Below are 25,519 nucleotides of genomic sequence, written 5' to 3'. Positions count from 1 at the left end.
GTTGTGGTGTTGTTAAAAGATATGGGTATCTGATTTCATTTAGACTGTTTTCTTATAAAATTCTATGTCAAAGAGCTACTTATAAGAGTGAAGTTGAATATAGATCTCTGTAGAAAGCCATTAAAAATTCTTTTGAAAAAGTTAAGTTAAAGATGCTTGAGTTATTAAAGAAAATTTTTTGGAAGTGTACTTTTCGAAGACTGCAGAATAACTCTTGCCAACAGGTGATGGTTTGGACTGAGTAGACAATTGAGAAGTAAAGTCCTCTCTCGATAACCAAAGACCAAACTCTACAAGTCACTTATCATCACCGTCCTGCTATATGATGCAGAGGCATGGACGATGACAACATCTGATGAGTTGGCGTTAAGAGTTTGGGAGGGAAGGTTCTGCGGAAGATTCGTGATTCTTTGCGCATTGGCAACGACGAATACCGCGGTCGAAGGAGCGATGAGCTGTGCGAGATACACGACGAAATTGATATAGGACCACGAATTTAAAGATACCGGCTACGATGTCTAGGTCATGTCGTCCGAATAGATGAAAAAACTCTGGCTCTGAAGGTATTCGGAAAGGTAACCGCCGGTAGGAGAAGAGAAAGAGGAACACCTCCATTATGATAAACTCCACTTCAAAGGTTCACCGTTACAAAAGAATCTAAGAGAACCCATAAAAAATGCCGCAGATATTTTGAAGAATAATAAAAGCATTAAACTTTTAAAGATTACAAAGGCATTTAAGATTACATCAATCTACTTTTTCTAAATTTAGACTTCACTCTTTCTGCTTTTTAAATCGAAAGAGTGGTTCGGTGGATACCTCTGAATGACCGATCTCCCGGCATGTATTGGTCTACAACTTTGCTTCCGCCATTTTTTTTTTTTTTTTTTTTTGTAAATTTAAGGCTTTATTGCATAAAAATGGTCCAAAAGTGCCCCTTATTCCCTCAAAAATCAATGCTTAATGAACACACGAAATACTTTATGATCCATTTTATTGTAAACTAACACAAGTTGCTTTACAAAAATTCTATATAATATAAATTAATACCTGACAGAAATCATATAGATGGTAGAGTAATAATATTAGCTATGTATATGTCTGCCTCAGTAAAGCGTGGACGGTCCTCAGCCGCGTTTTCTTGGAATTAAAAAGAAAAGCAAAATTTCCCGAAAATCTCGAGAATTCGGCTCAAAAAGTGACATTTTCAGTTGAGAATATGTTTTTGATGCAAACAGATCTCTATAAATATTTTCTAAGGTTAATGTTGACACAAATGTCCAAGATCGATATAAAACGATTTAATCGATTTAGTCGACCAGTGCTCGACCCTAGAGACATCTATTGGAAAACGGCGGGAGCAAAGTTGTAGACCAATATAAAGAAATTACTTTGGAACGAAAATAACATCATGAACTCCAGAAAGAACTTAAAGTGGCTCCGCGTAGAAGACAACCTTCGTATAGATGAAAAAGAAAAGAGTCCTTACGGATTCATATTGAAACGGAGAGTGTAAAATAAGCATTATATGTTCCAAAGGAAAAAAAACTGTAGATTAAAAGAACCTCTAATAGACACAATATAAGTAATTTCAGAAGTTCTCAAACCATTTCATATACTACTACGATAATAGGGGGTGAATTGAGGAAGTGAATTCGAATGAAGTTGCTCAAAAAAGCACATACAGATTCTGAAATGAAGCAAAAAACAAAGTCTTTACCTAATGACGAGTACTGCAAGGTTTTAGGTTAGCACGTCTTTTGGGAAAATAAATTCTTATTAGAATCTTTTCTGCAATTCGGAAATGGCTCCAAATCGTACATATTCCTTTTTTGGAATTGAAATAAAGAACAAATAAAATGTGTTGAATGATCGCTTTAACCTATCGTAAATCGCCTTATACACATATAGACAGCAAGCTTAAAGTCAGCAAAAAAATATTCGGTTCCAATATAACGCCTGCGTGATATTCGCTGACCACTCTTCAAATACCCGATGTGTGGAAAATCGGAAGAGCGGTCAAACTACTGAAACCTGGGAAACCCGCCAACAAAGAGGAGTAGTATCACTCGATAACACTCCTCTCCCCAGTAGTGAAGACACTTGAGGCCTTGCTACTTCCGACTTTCACTTATCACCTTAGTCTAGCAAACCAACAGCATGGCTTCTGTAAAGTCCTGTTGCTATTTAATTTCTACATTTCGAAACTCCCTCAAACACCAGAGAGAATTTCTAAAAGGGTATTAATATACCCTATTAAATTTTCTACGACATTAGTAATACCAAGCAAGATAAATTGGATACTTTATGAAGTCTTAGTTTTTGATATATCAGTACGAAATTTTGCACACGCTCTTATTCTCCCATGGAGTTCTTCATGAAATTTCGCATATACAATCTTACATACCTTACTAACGGATAGATCTAAATTAACCGTTGTATGGAACACTTCGCCGGTATATGGGCTGAAAAGGAGCCGGCAGAGTTTAGTTTGCGGACTACATGAATCAAGTGATCCGGTATGAAGTAAAAGTATGTGAGGATTTCCGAGTGTTCAGACACGTAGCAACTTTCGCAGCCATACACGTTCCGACGATGTTTACTTATACCATGTATAAGGTGGCGTTAAGTATCATATGTAGTTGGAGTGGACCTCAGTACACCACACAAGCCTATGAGCGCCGCCAATTGAACGCTCTCGAGTTTATTTGCTATTATTTTCTAAAACCCTCCACCACAAAAACTCCATAGAACTTATTGGGCTTGACTATGGTGTCGTAGAGCCAGACAATGGCAACGGTAGAGTCTCAGAGAAAATTTTCCAAATCGGACCATACAAAGCTGTCATACAAATTGTCCGATTAAAATCAATACGAAGATGTTTACACTAAAAGCAATTGTACTTGTGAAAGGTATTTTAGCTTCAGTGCTGCTAAACTCAACTTTTTTCTTGTTATCATGTTATGCCTTAACTCAAAATGCTTATTTTGTTTTTTTGTTTTTAGTGCCTGACTCTTTGTCCGCCAGTGTACTCATGTACAACATATGTAACCCGTGTTGCAACGGCAGCAGGTTTTGTACTTTCGCACATTAATGAATAGCTGTTTGTGCAACACGTGTTGCTGTTGTCAAACGAATGTGAGAACTTTCAGCACTAGAGACCAGCGAAACAGTGGCACGGACGGCGGCGGAAACGCGCACTAAACACTGATGAAGTTGCAATTTTAAACAGACACTTTACACAATTCACACTCTCCGTGGCAATTTACAGCGCCCTAGGACCTTGGCGGCTGCTGCTGTGAGCGCGCATGTATTTGTATATATCTATATGTGTGTGTGTGCTACAACATTAAATGCAACAGTCGTGTTGTTGAAATGCTGAATATTTAATCGTTAGTCACTAATGTAAAGCGAAACTAAATAAAACGCATAAATCATGCAATGTGTTGAGTGTGGCATGCCACACATTGGCGACCGGAAGCATGCATGCTTTGGCAGTTAACATATATAGCACATGGGTTTATATATATCGGGAATATATGTATATATATGTAGTGATTTGTAGGCGTACTCCAACCTATCCCGCTTGCAATCGATAGCTTGGCTTCGCAGGGGCAAGACACACGTCGGACGGTGCGTAGCAGCGCCTGCGGTCAAACCGAAATTCTTACGGCTGTTAATTTGTGGTTGTTCGCATTACAAGCGGTAATTGCGCGCAACGTTACCACGCGCTCTCACATACCAGTCATTTTTCTATGCCAAAAGTAATCTATACTCTCCTCTCCTTCTTCCAATGTCAATTTTTTTCTTTTTACTTTTTTTTCTTTTGCTGTTGTTCACCGAAAACGCTTTCAACTTGGCTTCAAATTGATTATTGTGGCCATCGTGTGGTCCAACCCACCCGCTTGTGTGTGCACACACTTGTGTGCCGGAATTATGCACGAATAAAACATCAATTCATCTACTCAATGTTGCCAAACGAATGTGGCGGAATCGCAGGAAAAAACTTTCGTTGGCCAAAGGAAGACAGCACGCAGCAAGTTGGTATAATCACAAGCGCGCAAAAATTACAAGAACATGCTTTGAGAATTATTCTCATGCCATTGCGAATTGTGGCGAAGCGGCGTTGCGTCCCAACACCTCACCCTCGGCTAGTCTGCTTAGCTCGGTGGAAGAGTGCACAGTGGTCGCTGCATAAGAATTTATTTTAGAAATTTAGTGACGATAGACGCTTACTGGAGAGGTGAATAACTTAGACTAAACAGATCCGAAAGATTTGAGTACTTGTTGGTTGTAAAATATACCTAAATATTTTTTGTAGTTCCAAAATTCTAGAAATCCATAAAACAGAGTTGAAACCTTCCTAAACAGGTAAAGAGAAAATGATTTTAAGATACACAGACTTTTTATTTCAAGAATTAAAAAACTTGGTTCCGTTCCGTAACAGTCAAACTATGTTCGTAAACTATTGTTGCTCACGGCAACGGTTAATTTAGGTTAGGTTAGATGGCTGATCTAGAGAGATCGAACGTGAACTTTTGTGAAACCATAAAAGTGAAGAACTCCTGAACACTTCATTGCACAGACGTTTAGTTTTCGTTCCCGGCAGTTTGGTGGGATGTCTGAAGGTATATGATTCCAAGTGTTTAACGTGGGACAGTCAAGAAAGAAGTGTTGAGTTGTTTCTACCTCATCTTCTTCCATACAGCTTACAACATCGACGCCTATTAAAGAAGGTTTTTGCGAAGGTTGCCCAGCGCTGCCCATGCTCCCGCGAAGCCCAGCTATCTAGTAGTAGAACACACGAAGTACGGAAGAAGTATCGCCGCCCTGCTATCCGAGTGGATGGTCACTTCTCTGAAGGAAGCTGCGCTCTCTAGAGAAGCTCACTGCGCTGTGTTTGTTAGTAGTGACACCTCGAGAATTATTGTTTACGGGGATCAGTAAATACAATAGTTCCTCCGAGCGCTGCCGACTGTGGCTTAGTTGCTGGTAAGGCCTCCCGAGTCGGTAAGGTCGAAAGTGAGTACCGAAGCTAAAACAATCCACATAAAGTAATGCTTCTGCGAGGGAGGTCGTGGCGTCATTTCATATGATAGTGACGGCTACAGCGGATGTCTGGTTTAGAGCAAGCGGCTCGCGTTAAAAACGAATTAATTTTAGGTATTATAAGGCTACCAATGAACTTAGAGACATGGGATAATCAGACATCAGTCTCAAATTATTGGATATTTGTTTAAAGGAAATATTTTACATATAGGTGTATATAAGTGTGTGAGTAGATTTGTAGAGTTGCTTCCATACGGTTAAACAAAAGCTCGAACTTGGACCGACTGAAGGATGTAGTCGGCCAGAAGTGACCAGCTTCGGACAGGAGGAAAGGAACTGAATTCTATCAGGACAACGCCACGCCAATAGCATTGATTGTTTCTCTCCAAAGCTCAGTAAAATCCTGAGGCCTCCGTCTAATCTGATTATTCTAACTACAATTATGCTAAAAACTTCAAAATAATGATTTTCTCTTTACTAGACCTAATATACAAGGAGCATTCCAAAGTAAACACGACTTTTTAAATCTAGTGCCCCATGATGTCGTCATTTATAAGTCGACTGGTGCGTTAGAATCTGCTAGCTTTATCGATTGTCCAGTGAGAATTTCATGACATTTCATCGATTGCAATTACATTTTAAGTGTCAGTATATTTTTTCGATTTTCGGGCCAAAATATAAGCAAGAAGAAATGAGTTTTTAAATTTTTTTGGGCAGAAAAAAAATGTTCAGACCTCAATTCGATTATTCAGTAGAAAGTTCAGACTATCAGAAGGCTTTAAATTCATAAATTTGCGATCGTGGAAGACTAATAATTTTCTGATATTTCCAATAACTGTAAGATATGCCCGAAAAGCTACATATTACTTTATAAAAGTCTGAGAGTCTTTTTATCATAATTTTTTCGAGGAATGGGTCTCAAAAGTTTGTTTGAGAGTTAAGGTACTTCGACTAGATTGGGTTTTGTATAAAATACTGACCAACTGGGCTGAGCAAGTAGAAATCGGATTATTTAAATCTGTAATATGATGTTTCGACCAGAGATATTATGTAATATCAAATATACTGCAAACTGATTACAACAATTTCTTGCCGTTCTTTTTGTGGAGAATATTGCTTAAGGGGGGAGCAAGGTTTAAAGTGTTCAAAAATCGACTTTTTTGAGGATTTTTTTGGGAACGGAAGAAATAAGTGATTAAACCAAACTTCTAGGGTTTATAGTTATATATTTAAATATCATTCACAAATCTTTTTGGATACGATGCCCGCCAATTAAAAAAAAATCTTAAAAATGAAAAACCGAGAAATCGCGCGTCAAAGTTTTCGCTTTCTGCCCAATCGCGCATATATCTGCTACACACTCGGTCACCATTTACCTTCTAGCTTCGAAAATATTATTATATATTATTATATTAATAATAATTCTCATCTAAAACTTTGTGAACATATTCTTAGACTATTTTTAAAGAGATTTAAACAAATAAAAATCGATTTTTTGAAGCTTTTAAGTCAGGCTTCCCTCTTAATGTACAATGCTCTCTAGATAGAAGAAAATTGAGAGTGGTAATGTTTGTTTGCATGTCAGTGTTTTAAAGTTGTTTGGAAAATAGAAAACTAACATCGTCAAAGAGAAACTACAAAAGTTGTTTTATAACATGAAAGTTCGTCACTAAATTTGTGACTCCAGGTAGGAAACGTCGGAGGCTCTATTAACCTGTATCGTTGACTAAAATGAAAAATTACGTAACATCACTTTTCATAAGGAAGAAAAAATGATAAAATAGAAACCACTCATATTGAAACAAAATTTTAGTTTTGGTTATAAAATGATTATATATTGGCTTTTGTTAGTTATATATTGGTTACATATTAGTTATATCTGGCAGCGGTACGTTAAAGTTTTATGATACATACATATATGTAATATGATCCAGTGAATCGTAAGCAATAAAAAACTCAATTTCGAATTTTCTGATGAGACGCAGTTTTGTATTTCAGGTGACAATATATTGTATATAAATGATCAACGTGACAAGCTGATTCGATTTAGAAATGCCTAGGCGTTTATACATTAATTAGTCTCTCAGTTGTTGAGATATCCATAGAAATTTTTGTACACGTATTTTTCTCCTCAAAAAGCTACTTATTTGTCGGAACCGTCGATATCGGCCTACAATAGGATATAGCTGTTATGCAAACGGATCGATCAAAATCAAGTCCTTGTATGGAAAACTTTTTTATTTGGCAAGATAACTTTATGAAATTTGGCATGTATTAATATCTAAAATAACTCTACAAGATCTGAAAAAATTATTCAGATGGGATCACTATAGCATATAGCTGCCATACAAACGGATCGATAAAAATCAAGTTCTTGTGGGGAAAACTTTTTTATTTGTCAATAAATCTTCAACAAATTGTACATGGGTTATTGTCATAGGCGGCGCTATAATCTCCTAACATATTGTTCAGATCGGATCACTGTAACATATAGCCGCCATACAAAATTATGGATCCAAATCTACAAAAAATGAAATTCATAAATTCGGTGTTGCAGCAATGTTAATGTTTTTTCTTGTTATTTTTTCAAATCAACCCACTGTACCATCTGCCGCTCTACCCAACCACTCCACTATGATCGATATGCGCTATCCGGGCGCTGCTATTGCTTCATGTGCTATGCAACAATGTGTCCAACGACGTTGTTATTTAACTCCACTCGTTTATTTAAGCCTTCAATGTGTGTGTGTGTTGTTTTTATTGTTGTTTTGGCTGTTGTTTCGTAACATTATAGAAATTACATGATTATCCATTGATTTCGAACATCCTTAGGCAAAAGATGCTAAATTGCAGAGTTGCGCTCGTGTACTCGTGTCTGTAACAGTGTCAGTCAGCCCAGTTGCGGCCGCCAGAACGTATTCACGCTTACAAAACTCAAGCTCAACTTCAAAGTGGCACGCCCTCGTACGTCAACCCGCGCCAGTCCGGCGATTACAACGCGCTATTACATTCCTTGTGCGCTTTGCCGTTCATTGCTGCTGTCAATTGTTGTTGTTGTATTGCACGCTTGCGCACTGAATCGTCGTGTTGTCAGTTCTGATGTGTATCTGACAAACGCGCAACAACACAACAACCAAGCAACAAAACTCGACGCACGCTTTGCTACCAACACAAGCGCAGTTCACGTGAGTGGCGTGCAACAGCACGTACATGTAAGTATGCACGTGTGTGTATATGTGTAAGTGTGCTTATAAGTCGCTTAAGCGAAACTTATTGGATTTGTGCGCCTCCTCGCAGGATATGCGCGCGGATTTTGCTCTCATTCACAATTAGATATGTAGAAATCATGCGCCGCTGCCCACACAAGCACGCACACAGTCATACACACACACACATAAATAACAAAAACATATGTGCTACCTTGGGCTAAACGCAGGGCCTAATAAATCTGCGTGCGAGTTCGCTTGCTTTTGTTTCAAGCTCTGTTCACTTTATTTGCTATGTTTCAATTGTTGTTTTTGTTGTGGCCATAATAGTTGCTATGATCCTCGGTTAAGATGACAGCCATGACTGACCTCATAGCGAATTAGTTGCCTAAATTGCTTGATGCCAGGCATAACATTCGCTACAGATTGACTAGTTGTTGGTAGGGTCAAGAGGATCCTGGTGGCTGCATGCGATATATATGTATGTATATCGGTAAATAAGCACAGCCAGTCTGCCAGGCAGGTAGGTGGAATGCTTTGAATCGAGTCAAGTTTGGGTGAAGTATGGTTTTGCTTATCGCTATTTATATGGTGGTGTACACTTAAAGAACTTTTGTTCACATTTTGAGTGAGAGAAATCCCTAAGCAATTATTAATTATTTTCAGAGAGATAGAATAGAAGAAAACCCCTCAAGCTCTGTGTATGCATGAAATTTGATAAAAAAAAAAAACATTTGTGCGGTTTTATCTAATCAGGACTTAAGTCTATAATCAGTGCTAAAAATTATTAATTATTTATTTTTTTTAGAAAATAAGAAAAAACTTTATCTTCGGCTACAGCGAAACTACATTGGTGCACTCCTTATAACGGCTGATCCAAGTAGAGGTACTTTTTTCAATAGTCTTTTTTTGACAGAACAGTTAGTGTACACGAAGACCGTAGAGAGCCGATTCGATGCCATTCGCAGCAGCTGGGAGTCACATATGGAACGACTTGACGCATTTTACGTTGAGTTAAAAGCGTACAAAAACAAGCCTGTGCAAGAACTGAAGCCGCTCGAGACTTCGCTTCGCTCTAAGAGCTCTTAAAAAGTTCCAAGAAGATCAGACGTTTTCGAGACAAATTTTTTTCAACGATGAGGCCCAGTTTTGGCTCAATGCGGACAATCCTGCTTCGATTCAGGCCTTGGAGCAGAAACGAACGACTCAGCTTTATGTACAAGATTACCATATACTTTAGAATGTCGCCTCTGTTTCCTTCTGACTGCTATAAAATTCACGAAAGAATATAATACAATGCTCAGGATATAAAAATAAAGAGGTCTCAGGTGTCACTTTGACAAGACAATAAGAGAATGACACCGTAGTGATAAGAATGATATAGACTATACTATAACCATGTTCGAGAGAGTCAGAGAGAGAGAGAAAAAGAAACCGGAATTCAAAAAATTAAAAAAGGAGAAGTGGTTCAAATGAAGTTAAGAGAGAGGCAAAACGAGTGAGAGAAGGCGATAGTGACATAGAACCAAAAATTTATGAATTGACTTATTGAACTCTATATTGTGTTCTTATAACAAGTTAAACTAGCTCGAATCATCGCTTTTGAGCGAGAGGGTCGCCAGAGAAACTCAATATAATATAAGAAAATCACGTACCACGGCTAAAAGCAATGAAGTAACAGTCCCTCGGTTGTATATATGTGTCTCTATAGAACAGAGAAGAAATGAGGAAAAATAGATAAGATACATCTAACATTTTCAAAGAGTGCAAGTTTACCTGAATCAAAACACCGTGGTAATAGAAAATATCTTAAATTGTAATCCATACAGAAGACAAAAAATTTATATAAATTGTATGCACATGTTAGCCGAGTTATCCAAAACAAATTTTTAGTAGAAAATTTCAACGGCTTTGCATAGACAGACCGATTTCTATATCAAAGATTTCCAGATCAGACAAGCTAGCTCTATTGACCAGAGTAGATAATTTTTGAAAGCAAACAAAATTTCATGGTAATGGATTTTAATGAAACATTTTGCACAGATGTCACTGACAGCCACGCCAGAAAAAAACTAGAAAAAGAATATTTCGACGAAATTTAAATTAAAAAGTCTTACTATTTTTTGCCCACAGTAGTTAAATGTAGGCAACGTATGACTACCTACTTATATATGTATAACTGCATGTAATAGATAATATATTATGTGCATTAATTAATCAGCTTCACGTTGCGGCGGAGAGTAGCTTCCTCATAAATCACACATACGTACTTATTTTTTGTTGAATCAGTCTCATTCTTTCGCACACTCAACACTCAGCGGGTGATCACTAACTACTCACTACTGACCGATTTACTATATTATATAAAGTTGTGCCACTTTTTGTTGCATTTACAATATCCACTATATGTATGTATATGTAAAGGTTGATTATGTTGTTACTAACCGTAAATGCATTTGCGTTTTATAGCCACTTATATTCATTTTATAGCAGCTTTTTAATTATGTATTGCGTACGAAACACTTTAAAAGAATTTCTAACATAGTGGTGCTAAAATTTAACACATATTTCGTAATCTCTGAAAATTTATTTAAGTTTACGTAATATTTCACACTTTTTTTTTTTTTTTTTTTTTTTTTTTTTTTTTTTTTTTTTTTTTTTTTTTTTTTTTTTTTTTTTTTTTTTTTTTTTTTTTTTTGTACATTATGTCAGATCCCATAATTTCGTCAATTTCAATTTATCCATATATGTAGAATTTTTGAAAATTAATTTTTAATCCTCTAAAGGTGAGGGAATCTGTAAACGCGGGTCTCAATTCAGTTTATGTATATAAAATGGTTCTTCTAGATTTCATATCTCAGTACTCTCTTTCATCAAGTTAAAGGATTTTTACTAGAAAGTTTATTTATGACCATCTAAAGGTTAGAGAATTCCTTGTGTTAAAAATTGTGGTCGAAGTAACTTTTAATTGTAAGGACTCTTCATTTATTATGCAACTAGATAATTTCATAAAATTCAGTTTAGTTCGATTAGATGGAAATATCTAGTTACTCTCTTCTCCACTACTATCTAAAATTTTTAAAGACCGATGATAAAATTTGATATTGAAATATCTCTCGGCAGTCATTTTTTCGGCGAACCAGGAAAGATAGCTGAAATTGATATTAGTTGGCTAAACAATTCTCAAGGAGTTTCTAACTATCCAAGTGGGATTATTTGTGATTATGATTAGCTAAACTAACCTAACCTACGTGGCTCCTAGATTTATTCTGACCTAATCTTAAATTCAGATCAGACTTATGACCCCTAAAAGATTGCGTAGAGTAGTTCTCAACAGATATCGTAACGAAAGATGGTATTTTTCCGGCCATAATGCAGAACGTATTAAGAGCGCTGGTTTCTTACTTGATTATAACGTATGAAGGATGTTTAAGGCTTAACTAGGTACCTATACTTTGGAGAGAGGCGAGAGTCGGATTCATATCGAAATCGGGCAAAACAGTCCTCACTTATTCGAAAGAATACAGACCAATAAGTCTAACCTTATTATTTCTCAAGACTAGACGTCTATATAAGTGGAAAGCTTCTATTGACCGACGAAAGGACACACAGCACGCCTATACAAAGAGTAGATCCACAGAGACTTCTATTCACTCGCTAACCCTAAATATTGAAAGATCAGTAGGGCATAAGTAATATGCTCTGAGTGACAAGGAGGTACAAAATCCCGACACTCAATTTAGTCCAATTCATAATTAAATAGCATATTAAGTACGAGAAAGTAATTTTGGACGGTAAGCTGATGTGGAAACTCTATGTGAAGGAGAAGGAGAGTGTGAAAAAGGGCAGTGATGCTCTATACGCACATAAGAAAATGCTAAAGTCTACTTGGAGCCTTTCACCAGGCCTCATAAGTTGGTGTGCCATAGCCAAAGTCAAGCCAATCTTACTTTATGGTGCTCTGGTATGGTGGATTTCTATGAATAAAATTTTATACAGGAAACTATGGAACAGGTGCAGAGACTCGCTATCCTACCCCAACCTACCACCAATCGACATTGCAGTAGAAAGCTCTGCGGCAAAATCAGCTGCATGACTGGCGGCATTAAGCGAGTTCTCTATAAAGATCCTCGGACATTACTCAATAAGCCGGGGCTGTTGGACAAATTCGACCACATACTCATACGCTTTGGGAGGCTCTAAGACACACTAAAGGACGATGGATGGTGCAGAAGCCTGCGACACACCAGCGGAACTTTCAACATCTACACAGAGGAATCCAGAATGTCTAATGGAGTGGGAACCAGAATCTATTGCTCGGATTCTGGATCTCAGGCGACGCTTTAAGCTTCCGGATTACTGCAGTATCTTCCAGGCGAAAATATTTGCAGTTGGAAAAGTGGCCGAAATAGCTAACACAACGCAGGAAATAACATAAAAAGGATAAATATGTAAGTCGATAGCAAAGCAGCATTAATGGTAATAATATCACAACGCATTACATTGGAGAGTGTCCTTAGAAGCAGGGAAGCAACTACATATATAGTATATATCCAGGCCACAAGAGAGTTTAGGAAAACGAAACAGCTGATGAAATGAAAAAAGTGTCATCTGTCTTTATACCGAAGAAGCACGGGAAATACGAAAGTTACTAAGAACAATATACAAGGAAATTTCCGAGAAGGCCGTCAGGCGATAGGAGGTTAAAAGTTTTGTTCTATTACATTTTTGTAGTTAGCTTGTAACGTTACGAGCCAAAGGAGAGGATTTTGTTTACAATTACTATGAAAAGAGTTGACAGCTCCTATATCTTCTCTGTCATTCTTGGTCTATTTCTATTCTAGACTAGTTTCAACGGTGAAAGAATTTACGACTTAACAGAAGTTGAGTTTGATAGCAATCCATAACAATTTTATTAGAAAAATGTATTTATTCACTATTTTTTATAAGTAAAATTTTTTTAAACTGGTTGAGAATTGGTAGGATATGCACCACCCCACGAACGAAATAATAAATAATTATACGCAAAAGGCTTTAAAATTTGACTTTTGCAAAAATGTCTACTTTTCTTCATTTGTTTACAGTGTACTTTTATCCTCACTTTTTCTTGAGTCCGATGCGCACTTTGATTAATCGCCTCTAAATCGCTAATAGCCTCAAGGTAATCCCTGCTAAAATGCGAGTATGTTTGTGTAAGCAGCTGGCAGTGTGTGTAGCTACAAAGTGCTTGACCATGAAGTTGCAACCTTCGCACAAAGGCACAGCGCAATTTTCGGTCGAAATTCAACAGTTCGAGGGATGACTTAAGCGCTAAGCAAAGCGCATGAGCAATGTGGGTGCGGTTCGGTATCGGTTACCCAAGAAGATTGTTTATAAACTGAATTTGAATACAAATAAACATAAATCAACAACAAACAGTAATTTGTATGTAAGAACAAAAGTAAGAAGGAACAACAATTTTCGTTAATCCATGTTTCATTACGTTTTTTTTGTTTTTGCTGCGGCTGTCAGTTCCCACAACTCAATACAGTATTGATTCTTGTTTTTTTTTTTTTGTTTTTGCTGCCACGCTGCCCCACTTTCCACGTCAACGCGATGTGCGTGCAATGACAGCAGGCAAATTGACTTTTTGCTCGATTCACACCTCGCGTTCCGCACTTGCTTCCCCTCTCTCCCAATACTTAAAAATAGCACGCGCAGTGTCAGCGCACGAATGCTGCTATGTTGCATGCAACACTTTGCTGCCGCGCTGCTTATCAATAATCATGAAATGCTGTAGCAATGCCACGAAAACTTACAACAACAACAATAAAAGCATTGCTGCAGAAATCGCAACATGACCGTTGACAATATGAAGCGGCGTGAGCGCGCGCGCGGTAGCAGCAATGTCAGCGCCGACGAACACGCAAGCCACAGTAGCGTCGATTTTGATTTGTGGCACGACAACAGGCGGCGCGCTGCTTAATACTGTTTGTAAAACAACGTTGTACAACACAGCGTAAGGAAGCTGTAGCGCGCGGACAGCCAACGCGCGCCCTCCAGCAATATCCTTTAGCACACAAATAAATTAAAATATTTCCAAAAATCTCCAACGCGCAAGCGCAGTGGGGTTATAAGTGCGCGCGCTCGTTTGCTACATATACACATACGTAAGCACAGTTTGTGGCATATTTTTTTTCTCAGGTGGCACCATCGCACCAATGCGCGTCCCTCGTTCCTGCTTTCACATCGATAAATTATTCATTTCTGCTTTTATACCAGCAATTTTTCATTATTTATTCCTTCATTTCGCAGCGCCTGTTGCATATTTCACTTGGTCGTGTATGCGCACTGACTTGCGCATGGCGGCAAGCGTTCCGTTACCTACAAGTGCTGACGGACTGCGACGACAGTGTGGCATTCTCATGAGTTTTTTTTTTTCTTTCCTACATCTACTCCTGCCACTTCGGTTGGACAAAAAAATTTCTTGCGCTGCACTATACACCCGCTATATGCGTGGTGCACCGCGCGTCCGCCACACAGCGCAATAGTGCGCGCAGCATCGCAGTATATCGTGTGCGTGATTTAATGCCGCCACAGCGCATGGCGTACCATCAGCATTGGCATACCAATGTCTCGGCTACAAACGACGTCAGGACAAATTCAGCGACACCGCCGAGCAAACGAGTCACATCGTTTATCTTTTCGGCCGCCTCGCATTGCCAAAGCCGAAGTCATTATTTAACTTAAGCGGTCAACGCTTGAGTGGGAGCGCAAGACACTGGTAAAAGCGTAAGTGCAGCTATACTTATATCTTCAGCTGCCAGCAATAAGAGCTTTGTACTTTGCATGAACATTCGGCACTCAGCGTTCACTCATATGCAACTAAGTACTGCATGCCGTGGCGCAAGGTTAAGTGCGCAGAGCAATACTCGAGCATTTTGTACATTGCGTTCGCCATGCGCAGCTTTGTGGCATTTGTTGCTTGTCATCGCAATAAATTGGATCATTTCAGCAAATTGTTAAACACTCATCACTCACTAAACGTAAGACGATCGTCGATGGCTAGAAAGCATATCGAAGTACTATACATACATAATTTAATATGTGGAAGGAAAAACAAATGCGGCAGAAGCTTTTAGAATAAGTTATGGTAAGTGGTCGTGAATATCAAATGAACTCTTTTGTCTGCGTTACATAAATGTGTCTTTAAAATAAATCTTTGTCTTAATTTACTAATATAATACGCAATACTCAATAAATCAAATGTAGCTGTCAACAATCAGCTGTTAATGTCATAATTTGACAGAAAATTGTCAATTATGGACTGTTTATGTCATAATTTGACAGGACGTTGTCAACTCTCAGCTGTTTATGTCACAATATGATAGGACAATGGCAACTGTCAACTTTTAATGTCATAACTTGACAGAACAATGTCAACTGACAGCTCTTAATGTCTTAATTTGGCAGAACGTTGTCAACTGTAAGCTGTTAGTGTCATAATTACAATAAAATTGTCAGTTTTCAGACGTTAATGTCATAACTGTTAACTATTTATGTCAAAATTTGACAGGACATTGTCAACTGCCAACTGTTTATGTCATAATTTGACAGCACATTGTCAGCTGTCAACAGCTATTGCCATAATTGACAGGCAGGACATTGTCAATTGTCAGCTATTGTCGGTTAATGTCAAAATATGATAGGTTATTGTCATTCAGTAAAAGATTGACAGTGATTGAAAGCGGAATACTTAGTAAATTTTGATAGTTTCGAGAAAGTGGATTCTGCGAACCTTATTTTCTATGAAGAAGACTACTGCTGCTCAAACTCTGTAACATGTATTTATTTAAATAAGAAATACTATATTTCTTGAAGTGAGTCATTCGTTCAGAATATGTCGCTGAAATCAAAGATATTATTTAAAGATTAGGAAGCGAGCTTACTTCTTCAGAAGACTGGGGATTTTAGTCACCCCAGCATCCCTTAGCTAAAATTTGGACATTAAATGGTGATTTGCGCTATGAGTCCTTGTTTACGCATACTCGGTCCTAGCCAGAACTCTGTAAGGCATTAAAAGCTAAACATAGCCATATTGAGTTAAACTGATACGTACATAGATATTTGTTATACAAAAAGTGTGGTTACTTTATATAAGCATCGTCACACTGAAGAAAGAAATTTTTTAGAATGCATGTACCCACCAACTTTAGTTCAAAAATCCAAATGGTAGCAATGGTGGCTTATGTGGAAAATGTTCAAGGGGTCAACAATAGCATTATAAATTTCTTTTGACCAATTTTCAACCCTAAATTTCTGTTGTGTTACTGACATTGATGAACGGTGTATATGGGATAAAGGTAAGCACTATCACAGAACATAAGTAGAGTCTCCAACTTCTCGAAGAAAAATTATTTCCGTAATCACACTTTCCACTCGGCAGGTAGTCAAATATTCGCGATATTCGAGTATTTATCAAAAAAGCTTCACGAAGAGTTCATATTCCGTTCGCAGCGACTTAAAACCTTATTACCCTTTTAGAGGTCTAACTTTGTAGTTAACGATCCTGAGATGGCAACGTAATTTATTTTGCAATGTTAATAGAGTTACAATAAGAGCTTCGCTTTTTATTTTTATATTTGAGGTTAACTTAGGGGATAGAGTTCAAAGGTTACGACAATTTACTATCAAAAGTAGATAGTATTAATTACTTTGAGACTTCTTATTTTACATGCTTTCAACAATAATCGGATAAGTTAATGTAGATAACGATGTGTGATTTGTTTGATGGAAGTGCCCTCACAGTGGGATAACACGAACCCTCGAAAGCTTTTATGAGTATATAAATACTAAATTCATCAACCCTTCAAAAGGCTTGTAGCAGGAGCACTTCCGAAATTAAGAGTAGTTTTTTAAGGGTTTAGAAATAGAGAACTATACACTATCTCAGAAGATGATAAAACTTCTCGAACCATCTTGAAGTCTCAAATTATCTAATCTCCGTATGGGTGGTATGTTTCAAATTGGTTTTCATAGTGGTTTTCAAAGTCATCTAACTGCAGGCCCAGAAAACATGCTATTTCGATAGGGTCGGTCCATAGAGAGAGCGATGTTAGATATGTGGCATTCATGTGGCATGAAAAGATGTGATTAGAATCATGCGGAACGGATTAAACGCAAGACATATATTATATTTGCAATGTCAATACAATTCTGTATAAGTTGTAGTTCAACTTGCTATACAGAGAAGTACGGAACGACGTTGCTTCGTTGGCTAAGGATTTAAACCATAACCATGACTCGTAGGTCGCCATACACTGGGAGATAGTTGGTGAGGGTATTGAATGGCTTCACTGTGAATGGCGGTCAGTGAGTGTCCGAAATTCGTTGCGTTCATAGACTGGTCGACGGAAAAGGCAACGTTATAATCTCTGCATAAAGTTTTAAGACCTTTTTATTTGACAAGATATCGTCACAAATTTGTACACCGATTATTTTACAAAGATGCGCTATAATCTTCTAATATCGACTAGAATATACTATAGCGTATAGCTACCATACAAACTGCCTGATCCAACTCAAGTCCTTGTGTGAAAAACTTTTTTATTTGACAAGGTATCGGCACACAATTTTCCATGGATTTTTGTAAAATGCATCGCTATAATCTCCGAATATATTGTTCAGATTGGACCACAATATCATATATGTAACTACCATATAAATTGATCGATCAAAAAAATGAAAAAAACTCTTTTTAAATCCGTAATGCACCTGTGAAAGATACTATAGCTTTGGTGCAGCCGAAATTAACGTTTTGCTTTATTTTCACATATTTTTTGTTTTATAGAAAATCTCGTTTAAATCACTAGAACCATAGAACTTTTTTGCAACCATAACAATATTTACACAAATGAAAAACTTGCACTTCACTTTATAACATGTTCAACTGAGTTTTAGACTCATTGCATTCATAATATTTATTTCTGCACATTTGTCATCATATTTTCCTATAATTAAAGTTTTCTTCCGCGACAATTCTTTACACTTTTTCAATAAATTGCTTGCAACTGCACTTATTTCAGAATTTGACTAAAATCACCGCCAAATTATTAACAAAACGAAAAAAAAAAAAACAAATCTATCGCTCATAAGAATTAATAGTACACATCAATATATTCATACACTTGCCAACATACATAGATTTGTTGCCATTAAACAAGTGTCGCAACGAAGCACGCGTTCGCCACCAAACAGAACAGCAAAATAAATAGCTCAACTGTAAACAGAATATAAACAATTACGTATCACAAAACATATTAGTAAATAAACGCGAGAATGAAAAGTCAGCGCTGCGCATGCGTGCGAACGATTGCGCCGATCCCGATTGAGTGTGCCACTCGTTAGCCAAAAGTTTACGTGCAACCTGCGAAAGAGCAACAACGGAGCTCTGTGCGTATGTGTGGTAGTAGGTGAGTTCGACCGAAATGCAGTTGTGGAAAATAGGCAAAAATAAAGTTTGATTCTGCACAGGTGTGTTGTGGCGAAATTTGTTGCTGGAGGGTTAAATGTTGCGAGCAATGGTCTAAGAAAGTTTTTGCTTAAGTTGGCAACTCTTTAATGTTGGAAATAGTGGTTTATAACTAAGCTAGTAAAATACCTTGAAATGATCGCTCAATGGGACCCATAATAACCAACATAACATAAAAACTTTTGAAATTTTCGAAAACTATCATTAAGACTTGTTTTTTCCATTGGTGGTGGTGGGAGGCTGAAGTAATGTGGGCGCAAATCAGGGATATGTTGAAGATCTTCGACTTGACGAAGATTGTGGCTAGACGTTCATCCACCGATGACGGAGTCTCTCTCCCAACACGAATCCCATACCGAACTTGCGCTTCTAACTTCAAACGGATTTTTTTTCGGCTACACAGAGGATATTTGGACAAAGACCATAAGTCGGTCATCATATGTAAAAGAATCATTTCTGGTCACTCCCAAGTGAATGGAGCTCAGAGAACTTCCCTCACTTTCGTAGACTTCTGCACATGGATCTAGTAGGCTGACTGGTCATGTCGTCCAAATGGAAGAAAACACTCCACTTCTGAGAATATTCGATGGCAGAGGAAACAGAGGAAGAGGAAGACCACCTCTCCGTTCGAAAGACCAGGTGGAGCACATACCCCCAATTCAATTCGATTATATTTGAGTCAAATTGGGGTAGGGAAATGCTACATTCTTCTTAATTGGCGTAGAATTGAATATAAATCTAGCAAAGAACTCTCACCTCGAAATTATTGCAAAAATCTGAAAGGTATATGCTGCTGCAATGACAGGTGCCATTCGAACACAAAAATATATATTTGTTTTAGTTGCGGTTTAATCGAGGAAGTTTCATACACGAAGTTGTGTACCGTTAAATGACTTGATGGAATAGAAACACAATAAACTATACTTTGATTGTACAATCCCCCACCTCACTCCTACGTTTCCAAACGACGTAGCATCCACTTTAAATATAAAATTAATTAATTATTTTCAAATAAATGTATATAGATATTAAAGATAAATTTATTTATTTCACTTACCAAGTAGTTTTGTTTTCCTACACATCACCTTTTATTCCTTATTCTTCTACATCGCACATTTCCCCTCCCACATTCTTGATATTTTATTTCCCACGCCTGCGGCATTAAAACGTTATTGATAATGTGCGCTGAGTGCCAATGAAAGTTCAGTATTAATGTCTTAAAAGTTGCAGTGTTTCACAGCACACAAACACACACGCACGTAAAGTATCAATCATCAGCGCTAACTCGTAAACTTGATCATTCGCGCTGCCATAACACGTCAACACAATTGTTTATAGTTCGACGCCAAGTGACAACATTAAAGCATAATACTGTACAAACACATATTTACACACACAACTAAGGAGTTGCACATGTGGATCACACGCACTCGCGTTACTCATATCCATGTATTCGCGCATAGCGATGCCTGTCTCTTATACACATCTAGATGTGCACAAGAGACAGGAGTTGCACATGTGGATCACACGCACTCGCGTTACTCATATCCATGTATTCGCGCATAGCGATGTGTAACAGCAGGATGCCACAGCTGTTGCTTTGATTTCTTGTAGTGCCTGTCAGGCTGTCAGTTAGCAGCTATGCTACCTGTTTGCTCCATAAACATGATCATGTGTGAAGCATTTTAATCGAATTATAATTGAATAACCTTAAATGGTTGTGCGGCATACAACGTGCGTTGCATTTAATTGCAACTTTTGCTTTGCACTTGCACTGTGGCGTGGCACTTGTTGCAGCATCCGCCATTGTTTTGCTTTTCCACTGAGCACTGATATGTTGGAAAGATAACTGTGCCGTTACGCGCCCACTCCTGTGCTATATCGGTTGGGTAGGCCAGCTGCTCCACAAATGCATATACATATGTGTGCATGCACAAGCATGTCTTGCTGCGTAAGCGCAATTAACTGATATACCGTTGCAGCATGCCTACGAGTGAGTCGAATGATACAAATTGATATGAATGGGCGTGCAAAGAGTTTTATGGTTTATTGATGCGCGTTGCATGTGCGTGCTTACCTCTTCTCCTTTTACTAGCCACTTGTCACAATATGTATAAACGCGCTCACCACTCCATGCACTGCGTGTTGCAGGAATGTTTGCAGACCACACACAATTCCAAGGAATTGGTTGCAAGTATTTTTATGTTGCACTTCACTGAGTTTCCGGCTGCTAACGGGTGACGTTCTGCACAAATAACTGTTGCGCCAAAAACAAATAATTTTTACTTGACTTCAAATGTCAACTCTTAGCGACACCTGTTATCAAAATTTGTTGTGTACATATATATATAGCACTTCAAGTGCTGCCATATATACTTTTTACAAGAATTTTATATTTAATAAGTTTTTCAATTATTTTTTGTTTCTAAAATCGTTTCATTCTGAAAAAATATATATATATAACTTATTCGCAATTACACACAAATATTTAAAATTTTATGTTTTGAACAATAAAATGTATACTTTTATATGGGATTTAGAATGTTACCACATAGACGTTTTGTGGAATAAACAGAATTGAAGTAACACAATAACAGCTCCATCTAGCGACTATTTCACAAAAATTTAGTTCTATTGAAGAAAAATTTTTGTTTTAGTTTTTCACTATTATTTAATTTATATTATATTATATTTGAAATATATTAATATTAATACTGTTATTCTACTTAAAATTTGCACATATTAGCAAATCCGATATATGTAAATTTCGGCTTGAAGATTGTTTATAATTTATTAAAATTCTTAGCCATCGTAAAGCAGCTGCGTGTGACTACGCTATAACCTTAGAGCCCAATAATTGCAACGCTGCGGTTTGTGCGAACCCAATTGTATTGTTTCTCGCGTAACATTTGCCGTATCAAAGGGTCGCGCTAAAATCATTTATTTATTTCTGATAAGTGCCCTCTGCAAAAAACGTCATAGTAATTTATGACTTTAAAACGAAACGAAGTAGCTTGTCCATTACGCGTAAAATAAAGAGTGAAAAATAGAATCATTGCAGCAATGGTAGATCTCGAAATGGTGGCTGCGCCAGCAGAGACTGCTTTGATGGACAGCAGCACTGGACTCTGCCGCCTATGTTTGCGTCACGATAAAACAATTGTGAATATATTTGAGGAAGTAGCGACCCTAGCTGAGGAAAAGTCGTCGCCAGAGACTGAAGCGTCTGCGAAGCCAGTTAACATGGTTGAGCGGCTATTTGATTTGTTGGGCGTAAAGGTTTGATATATATAATAAGTTCCTGCGCTGTGTACAATTATAAAATGCTTTTTTTTTTTTTTATCTAGTTTCAGCACTCAACGGCCTTGCCGAGTCACATCTGTCAAAGGTGTTTTGCAATGGTGCAGGCGTTTGCTGATTTTCGTGAAAATGTGCAGAGATGTGAGACTGAGTTGCAACGTTGGCTAGAGCAAAATTATAAAAGCGCAAGAAGCGAAAATGAACAACGGCCAGGCCTCAATGGAAATCCGGGCGATTTTGAACCCGAAGATGATTGCGTAATTACCGAGATCGATCCCAATCAGGATTATGAGAGTTCAGAAGATGAATTTTCTATGGAATCGGATTCGGAAAATGAAGAGCACACATCCGCTACAACGCCATCCATTATTGCAGCGTCCAATACGGCACAGCATGAAGTTAATAATTCAACAATGACAGCCAAGTCAACAGCTGATATACATAATGCAGAAAATTCACAAACTGCAACGGATATGTCTTCCTCCTATGCTGCACTACCAGGCAGCGATTCGTTTATTGGTGGCGAGGTTGTGATCAAAAACACATATCTTTGTCAGTATTGCGATATGGCATTTACAACACAAGCCGAATGTCAAGAACACGAGTCACAACACGACAGTGCAGCGCCATATGTTTGCAGTTTCTGTTCACAACGTACTTCCAGTCGGCAAAATTTGATTTATCACATCAAAGAACTGCACGATCCGGAACGACCGTATGTTTGCGCATTCTGCAAGAAGGGTTTCTGTCGACGTTCCGATCTGAAGAAGCATACGATTGTGCATACCGGTGTGCGTCCGTTCTCATGCCCCGTCTGTGCGAAGAGCTTCTCACGCAACACCAATTTAACAAAACATATACGCATACACAGCAGCGTAAAGCCACATGTATGCACGCGTTGCCCACGTTCATTCTCCAGTGCTCCCGAGTTGATGCGTCACATACGCTCGCACACCAATTCAAAATCATTCCAGTGCAGTCGCTGTCCAAGTGCATTTGCACGTAAAGATAAACTACATCTGCATGAACAGACACATTATCGCCGCGATGCCGAGTTTCTCCACCAACAAAATAATGTTGCTGGTGCGCTAAAGACTGAAGATGGCAACAGTATGGGACAGACAGAAAACATGGTAGTATCACTCAATCCATATGGTGATGGCGACAGCGCGCAGTCACAGACAAATATGTCATCATCGCAGGATCAATATCGGCAGCAGAGCATTTTGGCAGCGCAGTTGCAACAGCGACCGTCAATGCCGAAGCCGCCACCGCCCCACAAGCCATCACATTCGCGCTCCTTTCCCTGCACGATTTGCCAAAAGACATTTACACGTGAACGCGATTTGCAACGCCATCAAGCGCTACATCTGGACACGCTGTTTACATGCAAGCAGTGTGGTACCGGCTTTAGTCGACGAGAGAAACTCGCACGCCACGAATTGGAATTCCACGCGCGGCAATATCCCTGTGACGTTTGTCGCATGCAATTTACCAAGCACGATGAATATGAAAGACACATGAAAATGCATGAATTGCAGCAGAGTGCGGCTATGGCCACACAGGCAGCTATTAGTGCGGCATCGGGCGTGTCCAGCGCGTCGTCAGGTAATGTTTTGGGTTTAGCTGGCGCTGCCAACACTGCAGGCGCCATGAATTTGGTAACAACAGCAGCTAGCCCGGGCAGTAGCAAACATACAACCACTACTGCGCCGAAAGATTTGTCAGGCACGCAGCAACGGCCAACCGCTGCGGATATGTCTTTTTACAGCCAATTGGTGCCTACCATGAATCTTGGTTTCTATAGCGAAACACGCCCTGAAGATCGCAATGGCATTTAGGCATGTGACACGTAGCGTCGCGACACAATGCATTTACATACTTAAAACTTTTTAGAGTGTACGTTAAGCCGTTAAACGCAATAGCTAGGCATAAGCAACTTGATTACGTGGATATTACTACCCTATACAAACTACAATTAATTTATACATGCATGTGGCTGTGTGTACTGGCATATGTACATATATTGGATGCATACATACATTTATGAACGTGAAATAAACGATTCCAAAATAACATAAAATTTGTGCAAATCAAAACATCTTATTCAAAAACTAACATCACTCACAATCAATTCACTCTAGTAAATCATTAACCAGAAAACAATTTATCAAAATTATTACAGCGTTTGACACAAAATTCAAAAATATTTTGTTGTGACGAGTAAGTACAATTTAATTGATTTTTGATTTATTTTAAATCTGTTTATTAAGTATCGCCACCATTCATCCCTGGTGCATATGAGCGTATAAAAAGATAGTATGTATCGTGATAACGATCAAATGGTTTTTATGGCAGCTATATGCTATAGTGATCCGATATTAACAATTGATTAGGGAATTGTCGATTCGCATTTAGCAATAAGATGTGTCGGAACGATAGCTCATAAACTGACATATTATCGCCGCGATGCCGAACATTAACTCTAATAAACTAATTCGAGTTTTTACTTTCCTTTTGGGTATTACTGACTTTGTGGTGAACTTAATATTTTATATCCTGTTCATGATGTACAAATATTCCTTACTGTTGAGAGTCACTTCGCAGGAATTGTTTGTATTTGGTTATAATTCTATAACATTGCATGTTTTTACAAATATAAAACGGATGTACATAACGCATAGTCTTGCTTTTGTATATTATTTAAATTATTACACCGTTTATATATTTTTTCTATTGAAATTAACTTTATTTATTTGCTGACCTTTAAACAATTTTGAAACTTGACTAAACAAGAAAAAACATGTAATGTGCCTTTGCTAAAAACAGCACAATGTGTCGCTGCTAAATATCAAACACAGGGTGTCATTGTTTACATTTCTATAATTTAAAATTATATTAATAGTATTTTTGGTTCATAATTTATTTAACCGTTTTGTTTTCATGAGATTTCGAAAGTTGTTTTTTATAAGTAAAAAAATGAGATAATAACAAAATCCGAACTTCTAGTTAGCATAAATATATGTATGTATATGGATATAATTGTTTTTGTATTAACTTGTACATATGTATGTAGCTCAAATTGTTCCACTATAGACCTTTGTGAACTTAGATCCATCTGTTGCCCTCTTTGATTAGTGTGCTGGTTATGTGGAGGGTATCCATTCTTTGTAGCGATTACAGGAACGTAAACATATTCCAGAGAACGTCTATCATATGATAGACGTTCTCTGCATATTCGATCTGGGTATGAACGTATTCTTAGGTCCTGTGAGGTAGAATCTGTTCTTATATGGAAATGTGTGATAGAATAAGAAGTCAAGTTCCCACATTTACCAGTCAACTTAACGAAGCACATTGTACCCACGATAGGTAAGAGCTTTCAAAGAAGATGGGGTCCGTAACTTTGAAGGTATTTTATCTACTGTTTAAGGTATCGTATATTCTTAACAGA

General features: G+C 37.9%; 2 protein-coding genes across 2 annotated transcripts in view; one reads left to right on the top strand and one right to left on the bottom strand.

The window, feature by feature from the left end:
- LOC108967086 (myosin-G heavy chain) overlaps positions 1–18,482 on the bottom strand; it is a 64,368-nt gene extending 45,886 nt beyond the window's left edge. Inside the window, exon 1 of the mRNA XM_018930333.1 lies at positions 18,434–18,482. The gene's annotated coding sequence lies outside the window, so the exon portion shown is untranslated. The remainder of the gene's footprint in view (positions 1–18,433) is intronic.
- Positions 18,483–21,672: 3,190 nt separating this feature from the next.
- LOC108967076 (zinc finger protein Xfin) lies at positions 21,673–24,178 on the top strand. Its single transcript, XM_018930320.1, has 2 exons — positions 21,673–22,044; positions 22,113–24,178. The coding sequence occupies exons 1-2, from the start codon at positions 21,829–21,831 to the stop codon at positions 23,904–23,906; spliced, it is 2,010 nt and encodes a 669-aa protein (XP_018785865.1). The 5' UTR covers positions 21,673–21,828; the 3' UTR covers positions 23,907–24,178.
- The last annotated feature ends 1,341 nt before the right edge of the window (positions 24,179–25,519 follow it).

This window comes from Bactrocera latifrons, unplaced genomic scaffold (genome assembly GCF_001853355.1).
Source record: "Bactrocera latifrons isolate USDA-ARS-PBARC rearing strain unplaced genomic scaffold, ASM185335v1 scaffold_175, whole genome shotgun sequence".
NCBI classification, from domain to species: Eukaryota; Metazoa; Arthropoda; class Insecta; order Diptera; family Tephritidae; genus Bactrocera; species Bactrocera latifrons.
This window is presented reverse-complemented; position numbering and strand designations above follow the sequence as displayed.

Excerpts from the sequence above, each read along its gene's own strand:
- LOC108967076 (XM_018930320.1), top strand. The coding sequence starts at position 21,829 with ATGGTAGATCTCGAAATGGTGGCTGCGCCAGCAGAGACTGCTTTGATG. Across the intron at positions 22,045-22,112 it reads TTGATTTGTTGGGCGTAAAG|TTTCAGCACTCAACGGCCTT; the intron begins GTTTGATATATA and ends TTTTTTATCTAG.